This window comes from Pyxicephalus adspersus, chromosome 7, assembly GCF_032062135.1.
Source record: "Pyxicephalus adspersus chromosome 7, UCB_Pads_2.0, whole genome shotgun sequence".
Lineage (NCBI taxonomy): Eukaryota > Metazoa > Chordata > Amphibia > Anura > Pyxicephalidae > Pyxicephalus > Pyxicephalus adspersus.
The window spans coordinates 66,453,400-66,480,307 of NC_092864.1; the positions used below are offsets into that span (position 1 = coordinate 66,453,400).

Below are 26,908 nucleotides of genomic sequence, written 5' to 3' on the forward strand. Positions count from 1 at the left end.
ATTGCATTTAGCAACTAAGAATACTGTAATGTACTTGAGGCTCTACGCAGCGATCTTTGTTATAATAAATGTAATTCAAAACACAGGCCAAGATGTTGAGTATCACCTGAGGTGCAATGCAAATGAGGAATTTGGCCTTTGCTATACATAGGACTAAGGCTGGGTATACACCTGCAATTAATTGTCATTGGAAAAGATCTTTCACTATTCTTTCTAAAGACTAAAGACTGCACGATGCATGAACAAGCGCTGTACTGTACATACAGCGCCATTCTGCTCAATGAAGAGCAGAGGGGGAGAATGACTGAGCGTCACCGCGCCGCACTCTCTCCCCTTCACTTCCATTACAATCGTTAGTCATTCGTGGATTTGCCAGGAGGTATCCATGAATGAAAAGCGCTGTACACACGTCATATTCTTGTCTGATATCGGCCCTGAGGATCATCTGACGTGTTTACAGAGCCTTAGACTTGTGTTTTTAAACTAGAAGTTATCGTGTGCCATGATCCAATGTGTTTATTATGCATTATATAGTTGTTTGTTTTTTGTTTTATTACTATTAGGTGTAAAGAGTTAATTTTATCCACAACAAGAGCTTTATTTGACCTAATTGATGGGAAGACACAACAGGTTAGTATTTCATTTTTATTTATTTATTTATTTTTGCTTTACTTTTTAAACCACACAGCTTGCGTCAAAATATTTAGTGTTGATCTCCAGGAGAACAGCTGAATATACATGAAATGCATATATGTGAGCTTTTTTACTTTCTAAAATGATTTATATTTCCGTGAATACAGCATAGTCCTGCCCATTATATATAAAAACACATTTTTTTGTTGTAGTCTCAGATGATATTATTAGGATTACTCTCTAGCCCTCCAGTACAGTACCACTGCTTTATATGAATAAAGGTGTGGGGTTTTTAGAAATATATAAAGCCTGATAAAGAAATTTAAGCATCCCGACAGCTAGCGCTGGCAATGACACTCTCTGTGATAGCTGGTCAAGAAAAATGGCAGCCAACATTGGAAAATCTACATGTATGCAAAATGTGAAAAGACCTGAAAGAGCTGAGGAGCACTGAAATGAAAAAGGAAAGACAAACCTTCAGTATGGATAAGATGGGGTGGCTAAGATGGGCTAATTAGATGGATATAGTTGCTGTGTTGCTAGTGGTGCTCAGCTTATTGTACCTACACCAACCTAATTAGAAAAATTGGCCTGCAGATAACCAAAAGAAATAAAAAGCTTCATTAATATAATTTCAATAAAAAGCAAACATTATTAACTTCCCCTATTTTTTAATAATAATCACTTATCAGAACTACAAGCATTAGAGAGTCCAATATGCTTAATAAAGGCTGGAATTGGTTACCTAACACAGTTATATTCAACAGACACACTAAAATCATTTCAACAGCAACAAACAAAGACCTCCTTTAAATTTGTGTTCTTTAGATAACGACTGTTATGACATGCTCTCACCACTTCTACTGATCCAAACAATAAAATAGACCTTTTATTTTTTCAACTACATATATATTTCTCACCTATTTCCACTTTCCAATGACAATAACATGTAAAGCCTTATTGATACAAGATCATGGTCCAATTACAATTAAGCAATAGTTAGAGGCATTACAGTGACTTATCTCAAGTGTTCATATTTCTCTCTTTCAAACTTATCCAGTTGTTTTTATCTGCATACGGTATAGTAACACCGCATTAACAATTAATTGCTTCTCACTCTGGGACTGCTCTAGATCAGTTTTTCCCAACCATTCCAACATAGGGTAACCCATAATCTATACCTTTCAAGTCTTCACGGAACCTCTACTCTAATTACTACACTCACACCTCACAGTACAATATTGTGGTTGTCAAAAGGAAAAATGCCTCTTGCATTGCTGGCCAATACTTTACAGATAGCCAAAAAGATCATTAGTATCAATAAAACTGATCTGAGAGGCACAAATTGCCCATTGTTTAAAGGACCCCTAGCAACCTCATGGTCGAGAAACACTGCACTAGATTCACTTCTGGAACGGGAAATTTCATTCACATATTTTTGTCCAAAACGTAATACTTGCACAAAGTATTTCCAACAATTAATTGTTAATCTTTAAGGTTCCATTGAACCAAAAGTGTGCATGCTAGGTATCCTGGACCCTCAGGTTATTAATTTTTGGAATTCATTTTAACCAGATCCCTATACCTCCGTCAATTAACAAAGATAAATATGGTATGTCTAAATTATACTTGCAGGAGATGTTCTCAAACAATGTAACATCTCACTTAAGTCTTAATTATGCTTTGGGTTGTTATGCAATTTCTTAAGTAATGTTTCATGTTTTTAGATCTGCAGCTTTTTTTTACATAATATTAGCTATTCCTGCCTTAATGATCCTTGTTTAGACATTTTTTGTTAGGAGGTCACAGCTGTCACCCCAGTGTTCTCCTGCATTGTCAATGAATACTTTAAAATGGCTGTGCTACCAGTCTACTGTTGTCCCCATCAGGAAAGTTGTCCACAGCAATGGTTGGAACAATGTTGGAACAATTAGGTTCATCTACATCAGAAGTGGCTGCAGGGAATCGGCAGGGTGGAGATAAAACAAAAACACAAACTGTTTTATGGAAACAAAATACTTGGCAGTTTATTCTTGATACACAACTCTTTAGCAAAACTATATGTTATCCAGAATATATCTACTTTTCCTATCTCTAGGTAAACAGAAGAAACCTATGTTTCATGATCTTTTTTTTTTTATTATTATTTTTTTATTATCTCTTAACTGTGTCTGTTTTTCATTACAGTTATATATTTTAGAAAGTTTTATATCTGATTTCTATTGCATAGATCACAAATGATCCTCAAAAAAGAAAGTCTGTTTTAAATCTTCATTTTGTAAGACATCCAGCAAAGCAATATGAGTCATCAAATGAAACTGTCACAATTGTTCCAGGTATGTTGAATATCTAGATATCCTGTAAAAAAAATACTTCAATATCTGGATTAATATTGCAATTTATTAAATAAATTGTGAGCCAGTTTTAATATTTGTCTTTAGTGTACAGTTAAACAGGCATTAAAGTTCCACTTTTAAAATTACATGATCAGGCAGGTCATCACAGCAATGACCCTTCTGCAATTATCTCTCCTACCTGCTTGATTTCTTTCCTCTGTGCGTTCCGGAAATAAATGAACACCTGCCTGCCTGTGCGGGAGTTTCACCATTCCAGCCTGGCCAAACAAGATTGCTGGAGATTGCAAGGAAGAAACAAAGAAAGATGGAGGTTTGAGGGAATAGAGACAGGTGACTAACAATGGGTTTAGTTCCACTTTGAAGAACTTGTGCTGCTTTGTGCTTTAGAATGATGAAATTTATCATTAGGTCTAAAAACTTTCAAAAACTGATTTTTGAATTGCTACTTACCTGGTGTGATTTTAAAAGATTTAAAAAATTAATTTCTCTGTTTAAAGAAAGCTTGCACCAGAAGAATTACGGAAGCTTCTTTTGCTGATTGCTTCCGACCTTTCTTACTACACCTTGTCTTTCCTGCTTCTGAATATAGAATTATATTTATAACTTGCCTGTACAAAAGAAATTTCCTCTCTGAGTCAACTTACTCTAGTTTTTCTATCCATTTTTGTTATCCTGCTTTTTATTTTAGGGAAATATTGCACATGACCACTGTGTACATCTTTTTTTGATGTCACTGTACTGATGTTTACAGTTTTTCATGTATATGAATGTAAATGTTTTAAAAAATTAAAACAATAAAAAGAGAATATCTGTTTTCATTTTACATTAAATGTATAATTTCTAATTTCTGTATAATTTTTTTTTAATTTTAGTGTCCTCAACCTGGGTTTTTATTGGAACAAGAAACTGGAAACACTCAGTTACTGGTGTAAGTTTTTTCCCATTTATTGTAGGTGGTGCCTGAAAGTTTAAAATTTTCTATAATGTTTATATGAATGTGACCTAAAACCATCTGGTTTTCAAACAGGCCCTAAAATTAGATCAAGAAAGCCTAGTGAAACAAAAAATATTATATTTGGTCATGTATTTCTAAAAGGGATAAAAATGATCCAATAACGTGTCTGATTGTCAGAGTCTGATTCTGACATTTCAACTAATGAGAAGGCAATGAGATGTGAGTGAAAGACCCTGCCATAATCATAAATTCATATAAAAATATGGAACATTTTAAAGGATTTGCAAACTTTCAAGCACCGCTGTACATAAATCACCTCAGTTGGCAAAAAAAGGCCTCTATAGTCTATAAAGACACTCACCTGAATCTGAACTCTTTTCAGGTTGACATTTTATAGTAGAATACAGTATTTCTTACAATGCTACATTATTTACACAGCTGTTCATAGGGCGGTACTAGTCCCCCAGTGAGCAAGGTACAGAAATATTTACTCATCCTAACAATAGTTTGAGCTCTAAAACCCAATATTATATAATTAATAATATTACACAGTATTTATATAGTGCCGACATATTAGGCAGCGCTTTACAAAGTCCATAGTCATGTCACTAGCTGTCCCTCGAAAGGGCTCTCAATCTGAAATCCCTACCTCAGTCATTTGTCTTCCTAAAGTTAATTTGGGGGGGGGGGGGGGGGGAAGCCAATTACCTAATGGAATGTTTTTGGAATGTGTGAAGAAACCAGAGTGCCCGGAAGACACCCACCCAAACCAGCATACTCCAAGCAGATGGTGTCCTGGTCAAAATTGGAACCTGAGACCTAGCACTGCAAAGGCCAGAGTGCTATACCTCTACCCATTGTGTATGTGTGTATATATATATATATATATATATATATATATATATATAGCAAGCGCCATTTCATAGGGAGATTCTTCATTAAGTTGTAAAATTTTTAACACGCATCTGACTGAGGTACTTATTGTTCCTTTTATAGTATCAATAGCCCAATAATCATAAGTATTTATTCAATTGGAAGCATTGTTTAATAGCCATAGTACATTGTTTGTAGTTTTGTAATGCTAATGCTAGTCTTTACCTGTTTTTCTCTACTAACAGGCATGCAATGAAACCTATTTCGCCTTTCCCCTTGTGGATAAAAGGGACAATTTTAGCCATTTTCATTGTCGAAGCACACACTTGGTAAGGATTTAATATGTCAGCGTTTATGTGAAACATAATGTTTATTGTATATTATATTTTATTTAGGCATTAAATGATAGTTGAAGGAGGACAAAAAGCATGTATCTTGTAGTAACATTATGGTATCATTTGCTGTAAGCTAAAGGAATATTAAATAATGCCTCAGTTAATTAGGATAAATAAATGTATGTTGATCAGGTTACAAATAACTTTAAAGCACTTGTTTCTTTCAAAAGTTGGATTAAAAAAATGCGTGCTTAGAGATGTTAGATGACAGTCACCAGATGTGCCCATTTCCAGTCATTTTAAATGACAAGCAGCTGTCTATAGGAATGCCCTAAATGACCAAATAAATTGACGGGTACAAAACCTGTCATGTCCATGTTGATTTCCACAAGATAAAGCTGATGCCTGGACTTGCTAAACCCATTTCCCCCTCCATTTCTTGATATTTGTGCAACCAGATGCACTCTTTAGGTTAGACATTGAGCCAAAATGCATTGTGAGACGGTCAGTCATGCATGCACATCCACCCATTCACCAATGTCTATGGCCAGCTTTAGGTTAAAAATTTTTACAGATTTCCCTTTGTTCTATATTCACAGTGCAGAGATAAGCCTGCTACCACAGCTCTCAGACTACGCATTTAGGACATGGAATGCAAAGTATGTCTGCATGTCAAAAATAAGAATACAAGTATTTTTGGTTGTCGGTTCATTTTCTAATATATTTCATCTGTATGGTCAGCTTTTGCTGGTCTATGGTCCAGTATGGTGCTCCATAACATGATCTGTGGGAAATAGGAAGACATTAAAGCTTGTATATAATTACCAGGCTGTGGAAGGTTAGAAGTGTTACAGAAGATTTAACAGCTATAACAACCACAGCAACTGATCAGATTTGTAATAATTCATTCAAGAAAGTTCACCAGGTTGTCTGTTACATTTGTATATGTACATAGGCTTTTTTTTCCTGAACACATTAACATTGCTAGTAAAGGAAACCTAGATACAAAGCATTAATGTCTAGGATGCACTGTTTATATGGAAAACCCAATTCCATTACCATTCACTGATCCAACAATAAAATTGTGCATACAAAGCAATTCTTGGGCAGAATGCACAATTTTAGATACAACTAGTTGAGAATCAAAGTGCAAAGACAGCTCACATTCTCTTCCACAATTCACTTGGGTAAATAGGACAAAGCATGGTAGAACAACGTGCTAACTGAACCTCCCAAAACTTCATATGAGAACTTTCAATGTCCTTAAGGGATATTTCATGGACGATACTTAATTTTTTCAAACATGTTATACCACATCTGCTGCAGGTTCTGTTGCTCGATCAGAAAGTATATTACAAAATGTAAACCATATGCTTTACCACTTGAAAATCTACTTTACAAAATCCATATGATTCTCTGTTCCTTACAATTCTGACCCTGCAGTATTGCAAATTTCCAAACACTTCCAAGTACTCCGAAATACATTACTCTTACATGATTCTCACAATATCACATGCATAAACGCACTTGGTAACGTTTCTTCTTTTTTAAACAAAAAAAAATTTTTACATTGCAGAATGCTAAAGCATCCTAATTACGTGTTGACTTTATGCTGTTCCAAAAAACAGAGCAGTTAAAAACAGTTAATTTTTTCTTTTAACAGTACACTCTAAGTTGGATTTTTGGCTGTGAAGAACATTCAACTAAATGGTAAGTTGTTTTTAAGTTGAAGTCTATCCCAATATGATCTGAATCTTAGTTCACTATTGATGGAGGTCAAAAACGATTGTGTAGTGAAAAATGTGAATTTTTTTTGTTTCTTCTTTTGATTAAAACAAAATGACGGACATTTGACTAATAATCAAAAAGCAAAAGGAGGAGCTGGGACTTATTTTCATTATACTAAAAATACAATCTGGAGGCAAAAAGTTCATTAAGCTCCTTGGCTTTGTTTTGGGAACTCACCAACAGCATAAAAAGGCATGCTACGTAAATTCACATCTTCACTTACAGGGCCTGATTTATCAAAGTTCTCCAAGGCTGGAGAGGATACTCTTTCATCAGTGAAGCTGGGTGATCCAGCAAACTTGAAGTCATTTGCTATTTGTTTACAAATGTTTTCAATCCAGGACCAGATCTATTCCAGGTTTGCTGGATCATCCAGCTTAACAGATGAAAGTGTGTCCTCTCCAGCCTTGGAGAGCTTTGAAAAATCAGGGCCCATAGATAGTATAGGCATGAAGTGCCCAACAGAGCAAAGCTTAATGCCCCAGTAGAGTACTTATGTGGTGGGAAGGGGCACTACTCCTTTGAGGAAAATTAATGTCTGACTTTTCTCTTCCGCTGCCTATACCTCAGAATTCAACAACTACTTTGATATCTAGCTTTCACTGGCACCAACCTCCGCTTATTCATTCATAAATAATCTTTTTGTATCATGTGCTTAGTTTAATTATTGAAGGTTTCTAACATATTTATTATAATAATTAGGATAAGAGTTTGGTGTTGGCATAGTGCTTTACTTTTCTCAAACCTAAAACTGCGTACTTTTATCTAAAACTTCTGTGAGGACTCTTGAAGACAAGATGTTGTTAAGCACAAAAGACGTCTGTGAATCCTGTCATCTGAAATTCTTTCAACCTGTTTGAGAATTGTAAAACATGTATTTACTCTAAACTTTGGAGGGCACTTAAGTTAAAGTAGCTATGGGGCTGTATTTTTTGAATTGATAAACTATCTGGCTGATTTTGTAGACCTATTTATTTAAAAAATCCTTTAGCTTGCCTTTCAGTTTTTATGGAACTCAAAAATCTTTATCCTTTGGTATTGCCTTCTTTTTCTGTCAGTGACCATCATTGATTAGCCAAATGATTCAAAATGTGCATAAAAATGCATAAAATTGTAAAAGTAGTTTTAAGCAAGATTTATATTTAATTCACAAATAATATGTCCCTAAATGTGATCTGATTAGATAACCAAACCTAATGAGATCACATTTAGGGACAAATTTTTTGTGAATTCTCTGACCTATCTATATCTGTATTACATTATTTAAATAATGCAACTGCCTGTAAGGCAAATATCCATTTTCAGTGGATGGTAAAGAAGCAGAGGTGCTGGTGTCATCATCACACTGGGCAAAAGGCTGTTTAAAAAGAATATTATTATTATTATTATTATCTTTTATTTATATAGCGCCAACATATTACATATGCTTTACAGAGTACATAATCATGTGTTTGTTTTCTTTTTTGGTAACTAAAAAATACCAGGGAGGCTTCTGAGGAAAGGAATCCTGGTGTTCTGCTTTGAAAACTTGGCCTGGCAATGTTTTTAGTGCTTAGAGATTTTGTGTTTATTTTACTTTTTTTTATTTTAAAAACCTTATTTATCTTTAGTTTGAAAATTGAAGACCTCTCATGGAAAGCAGAATTACTTCCTTTAGCAAAGGTAAGGTTAATTTCCATATTATACAACGTGCATGATTTTATTTAGAGATCTATTTAGTAAATCTAAAAGCAGTTTTCAGTTGATGGTGAAAAGGGTGCACTTTGTTGCATAGCAAATTAAGGACAACAAAAATTTTGCTTGCGCGTGATAGGATGGTTGAATCGGCACAGTTTTACCTTTTTTCGCTAAGCTTAGAGAAATATCGTTTGCAAGGGTATAATATAATTTCCTAAATGACCTTCCTGCATTCCTTCAGTAAATCAACTGCATTATTTACTCTAAATGTATCTGCTATTGTAATTTTATTATACACCACTGATTTATTTGTCGTGTTCAACATAAAAACTCCCTTTTCTAGTCTTTTCAAATTTCCTAAGGTGAACTGTCCTCTCTTAGTTGCTTTTCAACAACTGTGGCAGCCTCTTGCATTGTCAGGTATTAAACAAAGCGTTACAGTTCCATAGACTTAGCTGTACTGCAGGAACAATATTCTTTTCAAATCTTGAAATATTAGTGCAGATGTTATTCAGCTTGCCCTTTTATACTGCCTTTAAAAATTTACTTTTGTATCAAAAACGGATATATCATATATTTGGGTCCTTTTAAAATTTTTAAATTATAATGCTTTGTTTGGTTTGTTATACATTACCCACTCTACCACAGAATTTTTACAGGGAAAACATATTAAAATTGATTTTGCAAATGGCTGCTGCGTCATTGACAGAGTAAGGTGATTAGTAAACGAGTAGAACATCTTTGTTAAGGAAGGTAAGAGGGCATATTTGTAGGCTTCTGTAAAGGTTGAAATAATATACCACCTATTCAGTACAAAAACCTTATTTATGAAAAGTTTCTGATATTGTGGTTATTGTAAATATATGTGATGGCCATTTCAAAGAACCTCTGGAAAGTCTGAGTCTGAGATCTGTCCTTAGCATGAATACATTACCAGGTTCACCTTGAAGGTAAATCCTTCCTACTCAATGTCCAACCTAACCCAAAATTGAACATGGCACACTCTAAAAGTAATCAGAGATAGAGATATATATATATATATATATATAAACAAACCATATATGTAAGCAAATGTGTAAGCAGAATACATGTTTTATGGGGAGATGTAATTGCATGCTGAATGTTCTCCCATACTTGAAATCAGTCTACGGAGGATTGTAAATGGGTGACCCCCTGACACCCAAAGCAGGAAGAACTGTAGATGCCCAAATACAATTCCTAGCATCCCTGCATTACAGTGGAAAACATGTCCTTATGAGGAGGCAGAACATGTAGCCACAGGAAGTAGGTGGTACAAAATTGTAATACTTCAATTTGTTAACAAATAAAACTAGAATCCACGAGAAGTCCTGGAACCTACTGGATACCTACTGACGAGCGCATCTACACAATGGGTTTTTCCATTTCAAATGTTACACTTATTCATGCTAATTATTATCATTCATTTGCTTTCTTCAGTTTTGGTTTCATCTGGGGATTAAGATTAATCAACAAATTGAAGTCTACAATGACCCAAAGAAACTGAAGTCTCTCTGTGTAATTCTGCATCAACTTTACTGTTTGGATACTTATTACTGCTGAACGTGTATTTCAATTGATGAATATTTATGATTCACTTTATGGTTATTTACAATATAAATGTATTTATTTTGTAGAGTGTTACACTAAAATTGGACAACTTCCTGACCACAACACATTTTGTAATTTATCAGCCTCCAACAAACGATACTGAGGTTAGTATTTTTTTTATTTATTGCAGAGAAAGTAATTTAGAAAACGATCTATTTATCAACATAGAAAGAAATAATCATTAAATGATCAGTCTACAAAACGTCCTCCATCCACTTCCCTTGTCTGTGCTGCTTCCAGGTGCAGGGGGGTTCGCTTCCTCAATGCTGCAGGTGCCCCCGCACTAGCATGTCCTTTCCTGTTCCCTCATGCTGACGTCATTGCTGCTGCATCCTCTTATCCATTTGAAAAGAATATAAGGGACAATAAGTGAGCCCATAGTGGTCAGTGTAGCTTTGTGTATGGATGGTGCGTTGAAACCAGTTTTACATTAACATGTATGTCAAGAATGTAAACCAGATCATTAGTTACTAGTGTAATCTCCATAATTGTCAAAAACAACATATTAATTTCTGCAGTGCTAGCCAGTAGGTATTTTGGTCAATTTATGCAAAATACTATTTTTAAAACATTTTCTTTCACATATGTTATATCAAAGATTTTAGTAAGTCTCATAGTCTCCCCATATATACCCTACAGTTGACCCATACCTTAGATTTTTGGTGTGCAACTTAAGAGCTGCTATAGTAAATTTAGGTAACCTGTAGGGAACACAAATGTAATGTAATAGGTTTCCATGCTATAACTGATCCCAGTCTCCAAAACTCCTATGCCAAGGTTGCAATTTCTGATCATCTCAACCTCAATCAACCATCTTAATAGACACTTAAGTAGAACAACTCTTTACATGGATCCATTATGTGCATTTGTTTTCTGATCTCTTGCTTTGAATCTCTTTGTGTATTGTAGCCTCCTTTGATTCTAAACCCAACATTTCCTTTAATTTAGTTTTTGGCACACAACGGAAATCTTTTGCACTTACAACAGAGCCACCAAGGCAATTTGATTCTCCCTTCAGCCTCTGCTCTATTTTACTGTCTAGTTTACTTTACTATATAGCTCATATAAACTTTTATGCATCTAGTTGTACTTCTCCTTTTAAACAACCAGTATAACATCTCTAAATTAGCACTGACCTTTTTCTTTTACTACTTTTAGTCACGAATGTGTTCTTAAAGATGATAATAATAATGAAACAACTTTAAAATAACATTATTTCAAAAGTTGTGGGTGCATTCTTGTGTGTATCTGTTCAAGCTTTCTATTCTGATTATTCATAATGTTGGATTTGAGCTGACAATAAAGGAACATAGTCACATCAATTCAACTGATACTGAAAGGTATTTTACCAATGCTCATTCCATCAACAACAAAGTAAAGTATTTTGCTTTTAGACAGCATTTATTAGCATTCCTCCCTTGGGCAGTTGTTTTACAATGTATGCTGAAGTAGTAGTGCTGCTTCAGTCTTCACACTTAATACCATCTGGAAAAAGGTTACAGAGACAGGATCTAAAAAGAATGTAATAGCAGCATTGCAATAGCATTGCCTTTGTACCTGTTCAATTTCTGTCATTTAAGACCAAGGCTTCATATCTAACATTACTACATATTGTTTTGGAAAACATTGCTGGCTTGCGCAGTTAGGTGTAAACTACACACACATTCTTAGCCTTGTAAAACTGTGGTGACTATAAACCTCTGTTATGGTGTAGTTTCACCTGCAGGATATCTGTGACTGTAAACATATTACTGTCACTACATGTGTGGAATTAGATTTATCACTAATTACTTATCCAGCATAGTTTACTGAATAAATAAAATGTTCCTTGGTTGTGTCCTAAGTGGGATCAAAGGAAAAAATCTGGAGACTGTTGGTTCTTACCAGTAAAAGGCATAGTCTTTTATTGGCCCTGATTTATTAAAGCTCTCCAAGGCTTTAGAGGAAACATTTTCATCAGTGAAGCTGGGTGATCCAGCAGACCTGGAATACATCTGGTCCAGGATTTAAAACATTTGCTAGAAAATTACAGGTTTGCTGGATTTTAACTGAATGGAAACTTGAATGAAAAACTTAACTGATGAAAATGTATCCTCTACAGCCTTGGAGAGCTTTAATAGAGCACGCCCTTTTTGTATGAATATATTTATTCTTTTCTACCATTTACTGTCCTGAAAATTGTTATCCAATCTTGTGCATATATGTGTTGTGAATATGCAACCATACAGAAAACTTTAGCCTGTCCTTTGAATAGATGTATTTGTGTGAACCCTTTATGTAAACTAAAACCGATTCCTAAGAGCAGGCTTTTCATGCAGTGATTACTATAATGGCTGTCCAGCTTACTGATCTTCAAACTACAGTACTGTGTGTCATTGAGCTAAAACAAGCATGCAATTTGGTACTTGTGGCCTTACATTCTGCATGCTTTTTCAGTGAGAGAAGTATTGGAACCATCGTGTCATTATATTAGCTAGACCTGTTGTACAGACAGAACATACATTACATAGGAGGTCAACAATGACAGTTTCGGTATTCCTCTTGGTATAGATTTCCTTTAGTGCATAATACATCTGTTTTCTTGTGCAGTTAGCTGTTGTTTTTTTTATTGAGCAAATATGATGTATATTATATTTTTACATAAAGATTTTTAGCTTAAACCTATTATAAAGAATGTATGTTCTGTCTGTACAACATGTCTAGTTTTTGTGAGGATCTTGTGAATCTGGTTAGATTTCCTCTTCTTCACAGTTCCTACAACTCTAATATGTCTGTGTAACAATATGCTTTGCATTTCCTCAGTGTACCTTCTGGTAAGGCTCGTCCATTCAAAGGCTTCTACACTGCTTGGATCTAGAATTTGTATTCACATGGCAACAAAAAAGTAGTTGCAAAGTTTGTCAATGTCCACAATCTGTGCCACATTCTTTTTTTTTTTAATGATTAGATGTAAATGGTCCCAAAGGATGAAAAGATTAAATGGTCCCAACTTCCTCAGACATGGTCCTCCATATACTGCACTCTGTAGGTTTACATTTCATGGTCCAATGATGTATATATTATATTTATACCTTAGCTTACCCTAAATTTAAAATAAGCATGTGCCTGATGGGGTTTCTGTTAATGTAGTAATACCATATTTTGTGACATTCGAGTGAGAATTATGTGCAGTGTGTAAAATTACTCTGTTTTAGTTTTCAGTGGAATGTGAATTTTTCAAAGAAGAATTGAAAACCGAGCAACTGACTGTTCCGCATGCCCTTTCATTTGGTATGTAAAAAGGATACCTGTTTATCATCATTTAGGTGTGTGTGTGTATATGTATGTGTGTGTGTGTGTATATATATATATATATATATATATATATATTTTTTTATACACAAACTTATTCATAGCCTAGAAATTATAAGTTTGTGTATGAAATTAAATTGTTTTAGGCTATATTATACAGAAGCACAGGAAAATACGTATATTTAGATTTCAATTAGAAGGTGACCGAACATTACCACTATTACTATACTATTTTCAGCAGTTTTAAGTTTATACCTGCAATCATAGGCTGAGTTTGTTTTTGTGTTTGTTATTATGTGGAAGTGACAAGTGAGAACAGCTGCACTTCTGCTTAAACTTTAGGTTTTTAGATATTGGTTTTAAATATTATTCCAAGAAATATCCAAAGCTTGCTGGCTCTCCTGAACCTTTAGCGGGTCTTCTGTAAAAGCAGTTTTTTTGGGTAATCATAAATGGCCAACAATGACCAGAAATTCTCCCAATTTAATTTTTGATTGTGACAATAAAGGAATCTCTACACTTTCTAGTGTAACCTAGCAAACAACTGTCATGCATTGTGTCTTCACACAAAATGGTTGACATTTTCTACCTTTTTGAAGTTAGAAGTGTTCTGTAAAACTAAGTGAGCTCCCAGAGCTCTCAGGCAGGATTGTTGCAAAGCACAGATCTATGGAAACCTACAAAAAATCTCTAAAGCATAGTCAGACCAACCATGGGGATCTTGGTCATCTTTCTCACTAAGGCCCCTCTCCCCTAATTGCTCAGTTTGTTCCGGCGACCAGTTCTTGGAAGAGTCCTGGTTGTGCAAACTTCTTTAATCTGAGAATTATGAAGACCATTGTTGCTCTTCGGAACCTTCAGTGCAGCAAAAATTATTGCAACATAACAAAATTGAAGGGGTCTGAATACTTTCTGACGTGTGTGTAATATAGTTATTATTATTATTAGAATATTAAACTACATATATTTTTACTTTTCTCTCTAGTAGTCAATCTGTTTACATGTGTCACCATTTTGCAGGTTTTTCATCAAGTCACATAAAGATTAATTCTTCTGGATTGCTTCATGTTTTACAACTTCAGGGATTTAGCAAGGTACATTCTTTAGGTGCATAAGTAGAGTTTATTATTTGTGTTTCTAGTGGTATATTTTTATTTTCCCTCCACACAGATCTACCAAGCATTTGACATCTTGATTGAGAAGAGCTGCAAGGAATCCAAAGGTAAGTAAAGTAAAATATTGGTAAATATTCTGTTTACCAGGATGCTTAATACAAAATATTGGATCTAAATAGTAGATCAAAATGGCTACATTAATGATGGTTTTCACATATGTATTGGTCAATTAAATATATTCACATAGGCTCAGACAATGCAGTCTTGTTAGAATGACTTTGCTCTCTAAAATACGGCATCTTCTCCAAATCATCTTACCTGTTTTTATTCCTCTACATTTTTCCAGAGCCTCACTTTTTATTCAACTTCAATTTCTCTTTCTACACCTCATAAAGCAACATGGGTTAGGATAGGTATACCTGATATGATGCTTTATTATAAAGCTACTCAACAGAGTACTTAATTGGTGCAGAGATTTCAGAGGGAAACAATAGGTTAAACTTGCATGTGTCTTCGACAATTGTGGCTCTGCCATGGTTTCTGTCCGACATACCCACACATGTACATTCTCCAATTATAAGTGCCACTGTTCAGATCTTTCTTTCTACCCTCTCTAATTTCTGGTAATGACCATAGCCTGTTAACTCACTTTGAAAACTATGTAGGTGTCAGGGATGAGTGCACTATTTGATTTCACAGCTTTATTCAAAATTGGCTTCTGATCCAGATTTCATGCCTTTTGTATTACGAGGTAGGAAAGGGATCCAGGGCTTACGTTCACATGTGACTAATATGACAATTTGCATCCTCCTTTAGCAATAGTTATCAGGAGATCAGGGGTTTTTAAATCCCATGCACTGGTACTTTCCATCCGGTGTACTATCTCTGTTGGGGTTTCTGACTGTTTGGCATTGTAACAAGGGCCCTGGAAGATGTTTTATAGCATCTGATGTCTTGAGTGCCCTGGGGTATGAGCTTTCTGAGAAAAGGTTAGATTGATATTGCCAAAATGTAGATAAAAAGATTCCACTTCAGTCGGGTTTCATCCTTCTGCATCACAACGAAAAGCACTTCTTTGTATGTCTTAGATGCAGGTAAGGTGTCTATCCCCAAATTATGGCACCAGTTGTGGCCCCCTATGATACCACAATACTTTGCCCAAATTCAAGATTTTGGCTTGATGGAGAAATTTAACATCTACTTACATCTACTATTTTGTGTGATTTATATACAAGTTTATAGCAAGGAAGGTAGGAGAGAAAAAATATTCTTCAATAAATTAGTAAATAATAATAATAATAAAGTAATTACCCCCTGCTAAAGTTTGGGTCATTAAAGTTTTTTTTTTTTAAGTTTTTGGTAACAAGTATACTTCTCTGCCTATAATTCATGGGTACTGCTGCAGTGTTTCTAGAGACTGCCTGAGATTGAACCTAGCCCCTTAAGATGCACTTAATCAGAAATGCTGTGGCTGAGTGCATGTTACAAGAGACCTCCTGATGTGCCATAAGACACTTGGCCTGCTATCTCCTATTTCAAACTATCTTATTTCAAACTATCTTTCATAGTTTTAAGTTTTCCTTTAAGAACCAAAACATGAAATTTGTTCTGCAGGCTATCCAGTTATGTTTGTTCTATTCAGCATCTTTCCGACATTTTCAAATTAGTGGAATTTTACAATGGTTTACTTCCTTGGACACATACTGCCAACACTATGCGCCCAGGAGTGGTAACTTGCTTTCACTGGAAGGATATTTTTTTGTTGCAAATGCCTGTGCAAGCGTTTGCACGTGGCTGCATAAGCCTAGCAGAGTGGTTACCTTTTTAGTATATCTATATTTTATGTTTAGTACACTGTTATACGACCAGTGCTATTTGGTAAAGAAAAGCAGTGCAATACCCTTACAATGGCAATACATTTTCCCCAGGGACAAACTTTAACAAATGTACTGGAATGAAGGGTTAAAGGCCACTGACCTTTAAACCTATTTTTTTCACACTGGATTAGTTATGGAGATTTCTTACCACATTTGGAACAATTTATTGAAAACATTAAACATTGAACACCTAAACATGAAGGTTTAGGTTTTTTATGCTGTAGCAACCAATGTATTATATTCATTTGTATACATACACATTTATATCTGGGTTTTGGCCTTCCTCTTGGTATCCTACAATCAGGTACATTACTTAGCACTACCCTGCTTCCATATCATTTGTTTCATCTAGTAGAGACCTGTTTTCACTTTGACACCCTTCCCTTTTAGTTTCTTGTTAGCAAATCTTACAGTTGCTCACTGCCTACTTTCTTTAACTATAAATCCCACCGCCTTATGTAGACATACTGTTTGCCATTTAATGCAGGGATGCTGGGAAACGTAGTCTGTGGTTATATGCTTATTTTTGATTGGCCTTCCTATCAATCAGAGAAGGAATAGCTGTAGTGCAGTGTGCAAGCAGATTTGACACATGAAAAACAGATAATCTGTTCCCTTTTTTTGTTTCTAAATACTGTTTGAATTCACATATCAACCTGATTTCTGAACACATCTATGTGATAAAGCTTCTATTTTTTATTTTTTTGTATCCGACCCCAGCATACTCCTTTTCCTTCCAGTATCTATGGAAGCATTTAGATAATCCCTCCAATACACATAGTAATCTAGGTTTCCTGTCAAGCCCCAGAGATCCATTCAGCAAGTGTAATTCCATGGATTTCTTAATCTTGCCACAATTAGCACGTGTTACAATAATGCATAAAACATTGTTTTAACAAATCCTGCCCTTTATGCAAATATAACTGTTCTATGGTCTTTTTTTCAGGAAACACGCCTGATATGTTTAGATTACATGTACCATGGTCACAGGAAGACATAATTAGAACATCAAGGTACTTTTTGTGTTGTTCTTGATGAAACATTTTCATGCATTCAGTCCTAGAACAGAAGGATTTCTAATAAATGAACCATATGAGACATTAAAATGTATGGCTGTTAGGTAAATATTTAATGTAGAATCCTTTATATTTGTAATCTGTGATATCTGATAGATATTTCAGTTGGATGCTTTAACTCCCACTGTTTTTCAGGGAAACTGTAAAAAATATAAAAGTATATGTTTAACTTGAAATACATTCAGAGAAAAATGTAAAATGATATGAGGCAAATTATGTTTTGGATAATGAAGAATAAGGTACATCACATCGCCTGAACACTGCACAGACCTAAATGGGATGAAATAGTGCAAAGCTAATCAGTTGATCAGGAGCTTTTATTAAAATAGTGAGGGGGCAGTTTGGTGGTGTTTGGTCTGCTTGTCTGTTATGCCACAGATTTATAGTTATGTAGTATGGAAAAAAGCAATACAACTATTGCAAATTTAGAATCAACTCAAGTGGCGGGTGGCATTTGAAGTCTCCTAATGTTGGCGGACACAAAAATACTGAGATTTGACAAAATTATACTCCAATTGCCTTTTCCAGTTTTTTTTTTTTTTTTTAAAGAAATCAACAGATCCCAGTTTCATTTCATTAAAAACTTGGCAGGATGTGTTTACAGTCTGGTTTGTGGAAGAGAAGAACTATTATGTTCACCTCCCAAATGTCCTGTATGTTCTATTTCTCCTCTGCAGCCTACATCCATGTCTTCTACTTTCAATTCTTTTTGGAATTTAGGCTGCATGTGTCCCATGCTTCACTTCATTGCTCCATCTTTAAAACCCCTATTTCTCTACTGTGTCCTGTAGTGATGTAGGGGGGTTGGTGGAAGGAACCATGGTGTACTGCAGCCCACAAAGGCATCCACCATTTCTGGAAATGTTCAATGCTAGATACACTAACAGATGCTGCAAAAGTGGGACAGGCGTGGGGTTGGAGACATGGGCAGTTAGAGAGTTAGTGAACTAAAGAAGCAACTTAGAAGGCTGCTACACATCTTCAATATTACAAGAACAAATCAATTTTAATGTGACTAACTATTACGAGATATACAATGACCTGGATAAATGAGAAACTTCAGATGCACAAAAAAACAAAACAATTTCCCAGAGTCACAAATTTAATAAACTGTATTATACTCATAAGTTTACATACCAAGGCAAAATCCTATAAAATGTGTACCATTCTTTAAAGAAAACATGAGTGATCTATTAAAACATATTTCATTTACTTTTAATGGGATCCAAATCCAACTATAAGGCATCACAGAATAACACAACCATTAAAAAACAAAGGAATAAGGAAAATAACGAGATGGCCCCTGATCAAAAGTTTGCATACCGTTAGTTCTTTCAACTGTGTATTGCCCCCTTTAGCAATAATTGTAGCGTGCAGTTTTTTTTGATAGTTGGTAAAAATGATGCCTTGGAATTCTCGGGTGGCAAAGCTGCCCATTCTTCCTGGCAAAAAACCTCCGGATCCCATAAATTATTGAGTTATTTTGCATGAACTGCATGTTTGAGATTTCCCCAAAGTGGTTCAATTGGCCTTCCAGGATTGTGGAGGAAGTGTCACAAATGCAGAAAAGATACCTAAAATCTTTTGCAAAATAAAAGGAAGGTCAGTTTGTGCTTGTACCTAAATCTGTCCGCGTCCTGCTTGATAAATCCACCCTGGTTTTTATGTAAAAGTCTCTTTAACTTCTTAAAATGTGTTACTTATAATCCTTAAGTATTTGATTAAGAAAAACAATAGTAACATTGTCAGTTAGGCTACGTACATGTCAGATGATTTTTCGTCTGATTATCGCCTTAGAGCTGGTATCGGACGAGTATTTGACATGTCTACAGCGGCCATTCAACTTGGTAATAGATCTGTCCTGGCGGATCCATGAGCCACAAGCGATGAACGACCGCAATGAAAGTGGCTTACTCGTTCTACCCCCTCCCCACTTCATAGAGCAGAATGGTGCTGTATGTACAGCACTTGTCCATCCATCTTTCGGTCTTTTGTCAAAAGATGCTTTCCAATGACAAAAGTCCAATGTGTGTATGTAGCCTTAGTGCCAGCAGCTTGACATATTGTAATTTTGGTAGGGCAAATTAGAACAATGAAGATATTGTGATGTCAATACCATAATGAAAATAATATTAATAATATAATTTTGTTATAATTACAACACAGAATTATGTTATAATAAGAAAATGTATATTACATTCTCCACAGAGTACATATATCTAATACAAATATATTTCAGTACTCATCCATTTTTAAATCAAGTATATCGGTATATTTTCCTAATAACCTAGGAATGATGTACGTCTGCAGCTGTATGCTAAGCTTCATAAGCCACAACCACAGAATGACAGTAGAATGGTGACTTTAATGCTCTACACGTCTCAAGATTGCCATTATGAGGTAAACTACATACAATAATTGCCCTGCACTGTTGCCATACAGGTTTTCACTTTGTTAGAAAAATTATATTTTCCTATACATGTAATAATTTCAATGATATTATTGTTAATAAATCTGTTTTGGATAAACTATGAATGGATAAACTACAGTGTCAGATTTCATGTAAAAATTTAAGTGAAAATGTTATTAGATAGCAAAGCAAATGTAATGTTGAAAAGCCTACACATCAAGGTATACCTCCTGACTATACTCGGCAGTGGCTGCTTTGTCAAAGATATATTGTAAAGCGTCTATAGAGTGCTAATAGGCTCTTTCTTCCCCTACACACCTGTGCACTACTTATATATGTTCTACATTTAGCAGCAAATATTTTAGCCTGCTATTTAGTGTTATCAAAAACTAAATTTAAAGAGTCCCACTAATGGAGGACTAATCGCAGTAAAAGGTAAATGGAGGGCCAGCATTATAAAGTTGCACAAGTAAAATATTTGGGTGTTGTTGCAGAGGGTGTCTGAATTTGGGGTTGGCCAAGGTGTTTGCAGGGGAGCACTGTCTGGTCTCTGTATGCAAGGTGCAAGCAAAAGGAAAAAAAAATACTATAATCCCCCTCCTAAGCTCTGTAGGAGAAGGAATGGGGCTACAGTGAAACATAAGTTTTAAAGAAAGCATTCGTATGTGGAAATCCATAAGTATCATCATTTTGAAACTGTCTGTTGTCCACATATAGGTCCACATATGTTTTGGGGATGCTAAATGCAATACTACTATTTCTTGCCTGTTTATGGGACCATATAAATCTAAGAAAGGTTGAGTGGCCAGAACAAAACCATGCAGGAGGTAACTTATTGGGGAGAGTTTGGAACAGGTAGAGTAATTCGCATAAAATGTTCATCCTAATGCTCAGTGCAAGATTAATGTGTCCAAACCATGTGAAGGGAACAACTAGCCAATTTTGTAAATCTCCCTGAAGTTTTTGAAGTAATAGGAGAAAGTTTAAAGATAAACATCTTTATCTGGGGATAATTGTGCCCAAATACTTGTTGGCCTTATTGTTCTTTTTTATTTTTAATTGGGAAAGAGGTTTTGAAATTGTAGCATTAGAAAAAAGGACAGGTTTAGAATAAAGGCTTCTGATTTGAAGAAATGGATTATAAAGTTGGAAAGCGAACTATGTCTATGAAATTCAAACAGTTGTTTGAATATGCTACTGCTTTTTGTAAAGTGTCCTTTCTGAAGATGTCCTAATGCATTTGAATAGAACAGAGAAAGGGTTCTAAAGCAATAGGAAGGATCAATGGAGATAAAGGACATCCCTGTCTTGTACTATTAGAGGTAGAGATGGAAGACAAGAGACTTAAAACTGACTTCACTGAAATGTTCAAATATTTAAAGGCGTTAAACTAGTCTGTTCACCAGAAGACCTTGTTGAGGGAAATGGGGCAATAACTGGAGCACACTGCAGGAATATTTCCCTCCATCAAAATGGCAGTAGGATTCACTCAGAGTCAGTTGGAAGATTGAGGGGAGGAAATGTGGCTCAATTTGTAATATTGTGAAGTGAACTATCGCTCCAGTGAACCCCTTTAAAGTGATAAGCGAGTCCCTTTCCAAACTATCTAGCTGTGGGAGTTGAGAAGTTCCAATCTTAGGGCCGATGGTAGCAGAAGTGAGCTTAAGAAAGGGCCCTGCACACTACAGGGTCCTTTCCCTCCTTTAAAATGACTTTGCTGTTGGTGGTGATGGTGCAATTACTGCACACCACAATTGCACCACACTGCTGGCAGATAGCGTAGGCAGTTTTGAAGTGACTGTTCTACCTACTGCACTGGAAAAACTACAAAATTACACTCAGGACAGCACCTGTATGGCATACTCGGGCAATTCATGCTAATTGTTGATTTTTTTTTTTTTTTTGGCCCAATAATCAGATTTGAGAGGTAAATAATCTGGCACGTCAGGACATACCGGCTAAGAGGAAAACATTTGAGCTGTCTGATCTTGTGAAAGTGAATTATGAATTATTTTGTTTGCATATATATGAGAATGTTCTTAACCTGAATGTTGAATTATATCCACATTAATAAATTTACTAGCTTTGTCTGTAAATTATGCATTTTTAAATTTAGTAAATAATAACCTTTGTTTTTTCTGCCTAGGTTACAATTTACACTTCATTTTTGCAAATGCTGGGGCAGGTAAGTTAACCAAGGAGTTTACATTTTACGGTCATAATAGATGAAAATAAACAATACACTATTTTGTTAAAATGCGTTAAATTCATACCTATTTTTTGTATGTCCAAACACACTTAGATGCTTTAAAAAAAATTCCCATTTACACTAACATGCTGTGGCAATGATTGGTAAAACAAGAATTTAACCATGTTCTGTTATGATGCACAGTAATGTCCTGCACACTGTGTGACTTGTGGTAGTACTATTCATTTTGAATGACTAAAACATTTGTAGATAAAAATTGGAAAGAAAGATTTGAGTTGAAAAGAAGCATTTATTTGTTTTTTCTTATTTCTAGATGATTAGATTTCATGGGGCGACTCTTCCTGTCTATATCGTATCCAACCTATTACTTGCATATGGAGCACAATTGCATTGCTTATTCAACAAAGGTAAAATCTATTATTTCATAGAGTTTTATTCGTTGTTTTGTCTTAACAAATATTGTGATGGTTGGGTATGAGTATTTCCCTAGCTTATTCCCCAGCTCAGTCAGACTGGGTATGTTAAAGCCGACCTAAACTAAACGTTTTACCTCACATAAAAGGGTAGACGACAGCTCTTTTATATAAGGTAAAAAAATGCCTTGATTTTTGGGGGGAGGGGGTAAAGCCAGAACGGGAGCGCAGAGCCTCCCGTGATACATATGTCATGGATCCCCAGAGGTTTCTGGCTGATTTGTCTTCAATGGGATAAAAAAAAAAACGCCAATCCCACGCGTTCACCGTGAGATCGTCACCCAGTGCACGCTTCCTCCGCACAGGGACGACGTGGGAGCACATCCAGGAAACCCCTGGAGGGATCGACAGATCTGCGAATGTAAAGGTGAGTGAGGCCAAACCCCCCCCCTCCACAGCTTCCCTTCGCTTTAATGTTTTATATATATATATATATATATATATATATATATATATATATATATATGTATGTATATATTCTTTAGTATTTAAAAAGAAATGACATTGATAATCCATTTTTGTTAAGACTTAGTGTGTGTCGATTCTTACTCAAAATGTTTTAAGTAAACATCACAAAACATTGTCAAGATTTTGCATGAGTTTTTTTTTAACTGAAAAATTGCAACCTATTTGTTTTTGTTTCTTTTTTTTAAATTTCATAGGTAACTGTTGATGAATGCAATTGCTGTATGTATGTACACATATAAATATAGATTTGCCTTTGGTATGCTGAAAGGATAATTTTGATTTTTTTTCTACAGTTATGACTGGTTTAAAGATGCCTGGAATAACCTATTGTTGCCACAGATGGACTCATCTGAACTACATTCTCTAGGATTGTTATTTCCACTGGCATCTCTGTTTCTCTTCATGTTTGGGACTGGAGTAGCGTACTGGAGTGGGATATTTTTTAAGGCAATGATTAGAATGTTGGCAGCATTGTGGAGAAGAGTTAAAAGGTTTGAGTACAAACCCCCATTTCTGTTACAATATTAAATCTCTTTATACCAATTGCTAAAGTTGCTTTTTCTTGCAATAATTTACATTCTAATATTCCTCAAAAGAAAATTAGCAAAACCACATGGATCTAATTGGTGTCATTGCTGTGTTAAAGCAGGCATGTAACTGGCCCAGGGGCAAAAAGGAAACATTGCACGGTTACACCATATTATAATGAATGAATAAACCTTTTTATTTTCTATAGTAATCTTGAAAATAAACAAATCCTGTCATTGGTGTCTTTGCTATACCTTTATGTAGGAATCCATAATTTCCATCCAGAGTAGACCTCAAATATGTCTTTGTTCAACTTTATTACATAACAAAATTTTTTTTTTTGTTTGTTCAACTCACAGGAAGAGACAGGGACCCAATATCTGGCATTATCAATAGATAGTTTCTGTAATAGCAGAAAAATGAAAACTAGTTCAGACACCATACTTCTGAGGACTGGTAAACTGTATTATAGTGTATTTGGGTTTAGTTCTCCTTAAAATACACATTTTGGGTTTCTGTTCTGTGTTTGACACATTTTCAAAGCTGACAGATATGTTTTCACAAATGTTTCTTACATAGATTTATTTTTCATAGAAATGCAGATGTTCCAGATGAAAGCAGATTGGCAAAGAAAGTTTTTGTAGAGGCATTACTATTCTCTCTTGTTTGTTGGAGGACCTGTGGCGCCTTGAGCATTTTACTTGTTTTCATTCGTTACTTACTGAAGGTAATATAATAACTTTAAATGCATGAAATATTCAAAGTTTCACCATGTTCTTCATCTTCCATGGTCTATCCCTGTGTTACTTCTTCAACATATTTTGTGATGATTGTTGCCTATTCACATTCATGTCTTTTGTGTATTCTCACCACCTGTGCCTCTTGTCTCTTCTTTTCTGTTGTTTCCCCTATATGTCCCAATTCTGCTGTATGAACAAATATGTTAAGACATGTCACATATTTATGTAATCGTTATACAGATTTCATAGCTATAGCTATGAAGCATAGCCTGCAAATAATCAAAATAAGGGCAAAACACAAACAATTATATTCTTCGGGGAAGCACTGTGAATCCCAATCAGTTTTATCATCTCTGCCAAAATATAGAGCATTTTACATAAAGCTCTTTTATGCTTGTATATCTCTATCTCTATGTCACTGTCTGTATCTGTCTGTCATTTGCAACCCCTATTTAATGCATGTTATATGTTGGTGCTATATAAATCCTGTTTATTATTAAGAATATATTACCGATGATGGAATATTAGCAGACTACAATGGCTTTAAGAAACATTTTCATCTTGTAAGGTTTTATGCTTTATTGTCATAGAACTTTGAATCGGAGTGCATTTAATTTTTGTTTGTGATATGGATTCCCAGAAATAGTGTTTATTATCAAGATGAACACATCTCTGCAAATGACTTGAATGAATGGCACTGAAAAAACACAGAATACCTGACTGTATAAGTATACCCCCCCCCCTTTTAATTTTATTCATCACTGACATATCCATTTCCTTTCCACAATCACATAGTTAAATGAAGATCACCTGTGTGTAGGCGTAATGTGAGTGTAATATGAGTTGGTACCATAATTTACACCACAAAAAAACACTTCAAGATGACTGAAAAGCCCAAGTCATGGGATAAATACAAGTACAGTTCCGAATCACTAAATATCCTTTGGAGTATATTTAATTAATCATTAAGAAATAGCAAGAATGACACAATTGTAAATTTGCCAAAAGAGCTTAGTGGGAAAGGCCACCAGAAGACTTATGTCAACTGTCAGGGAGAGCAGCAGTTTCCCAGGATCTTCTCTCTGCTTTATGTGGAGTCACACAAAAAAGCCACAATGTTTTTCTCCTTTAAAATATAAATTTAGGCTTAAAAAAGCTGCTTTGTATATTAACAGGTTGTGAATATGCAGTCTGATCTTGAGAGACACCCTCCTTCAAACAACAAGGTGAGTATATTAAGATTAGTTTCATGTGTTAAAGTTGTATGTGGTAAGTGAATTCTACATACATATATGTAATGTGTGCCGAGTTCACAATCGATATAGACATTTTCTCAGTGATGCAAAATACCGTAAGAAAAAAAAAATTTTCCATGTTTAGGTCACTTACAAATGTTACAAAGAATATTCTTTTCCAAAATGACCATACTATCTTCTATTTAAGCTCTATAAGCCTGCATGCTTAAATACACAGGTTACTTTTTTTGTGCCCAGTATATTTATTCATTCACATGTTGGGAGGATTTTGAACCAATTAACCCCTTAAGAACCTAGAAAGCATCTGATAACATATAAGTAGCTGACAGTATTTCTTGCCCTTCTTTGCTCCGGCTAGGATTGCTTTCTTTTACAGGGTATTCTAACTTCTGGAATACTAAGCAAACTGCTTTCCTGTAGCCAGTAAATGATTGCACACATCAAGTTTGACAGTAATACCAGCCCCCTCAAAGTAAAATAATTATAACCAAAAAGGTTTTTCATTATTTAAGGAGTTGAATTTCAAATCAATTCACCTAGACCACCTTTTAGATGCTGATATATAGAGATCTTGGTCTCTGGGCAATGCTTAAAGCCTGCTTGTTGGTGCTTTTTTTTCATATTTCATGCATGCATCGGCCATAGCACATATTGAGGAAAAATTAGAGTACTAAATAACGGTAAGTAATCTTCAATGTTTGGTAGCATAGTGATAATAAGTACATTTAAATTATAGATATTACAACTATGATTTATTGATTTTGGTAATTTCCTTGTATCAAAATGTCCCATATTGTTGGTAATTGTGTGCTTTGTGATTAATGACATTGCCCAGAGTTGATTACCTTGTGCAATGTGTGCACTGCTGGAGCAGCAATTCCAGATCTAAAAGGCACAGACTTTTACTTTAGTATTTACGAATTGTATACATGTAAAAATAGTTGTTCAGTTCTGCTGCACTGTCCATGTGCTAACAAGTAGATTTATAATAGAAAGAAAGCAAAGTAACATACATCTCATAAGTCTGCTGCCTTTTCATTTTGTGAACGGCTTCAACAGTTGTATTTTGTCTATATACCCAGGTGTTGTCTGAAATTCAATTTTAAATAAAGAGATAAACTTGGTGACAGCTAAAGTGTAGGGAGATCTTGTTTAAAAATTTGGTGTAGGAATGGAATACTTTGGGCTTTTTGGGAAATAGACTCATTTTGGTACTTG

General features: G+C 35.1%; 1 protein-coding gene across 1 annotated transcript in view; it reads left to right on the forward strand.

Annotated features, from left to right (window-relative positions):
• PGAP1 (post-GPI attachment to proteins inositol deacylase 1) overlaps positions 1-26,908 on the forward strand; it is a 47,598-nt gene that overhangs the window by 17,918 nt on the left and 2,772 nt on the right. The window contains exons 7-23 of the mRNA XM_072419154.1: positions 564-630; positions 2,864-2,969; positions 3,863-3,918; positions 5,064-5,147; positions 6,817-6,863; positions 8,552-8,603; positions 10,274-10,351; positions 13,442-13,517; positions 14,559-14,632; positions 14,709-14,760; positions 17,477-17,543; positions 19,898-20,006; positions 22,163-22,201; positions 22,539-22,700; positions 23,452-23,657; positions 24,289-24,421; positions 25,610-25,660. Coding sequence (XP_072275255.1) covers positions 564-630; positions 2,864-2,969; positions 3,863-3,918; positions 5,064-5,147; positions 6,817-6,863; positions 8,552-8,603; positions 10,274-10,351; positions 13,442-13,517; positions 14,559-14,632; positions 14,709-14,760; positions 17,477-17,543; positions 19,898-20,006; positions 22,163-22,201; positions 22,539-22,700; positions 23,452-23,657; positions 24,289-24,421; positions 25,610-25,660 — 1,459 coding nt within the window. The remainder of the gene's footprint in view (positions 1-563; positions 631-2,863; positions 2,970-3,862; positions 3,919-5,063; positions 5,148-6,816; positions 6,864-8,551; positions 8,604-10,273; positions 10,352-13,441; positions 13,518-14,558; positions 14,633-14,708; positions 14,761-17,476; positions 17,544-19,897; positions 20,007-22,162; positions 22,202-22,538; positions 22,701-23,451; positions 23,658-24,288; positions 24,422-25,609; positions 25,661-26,908) is intronic.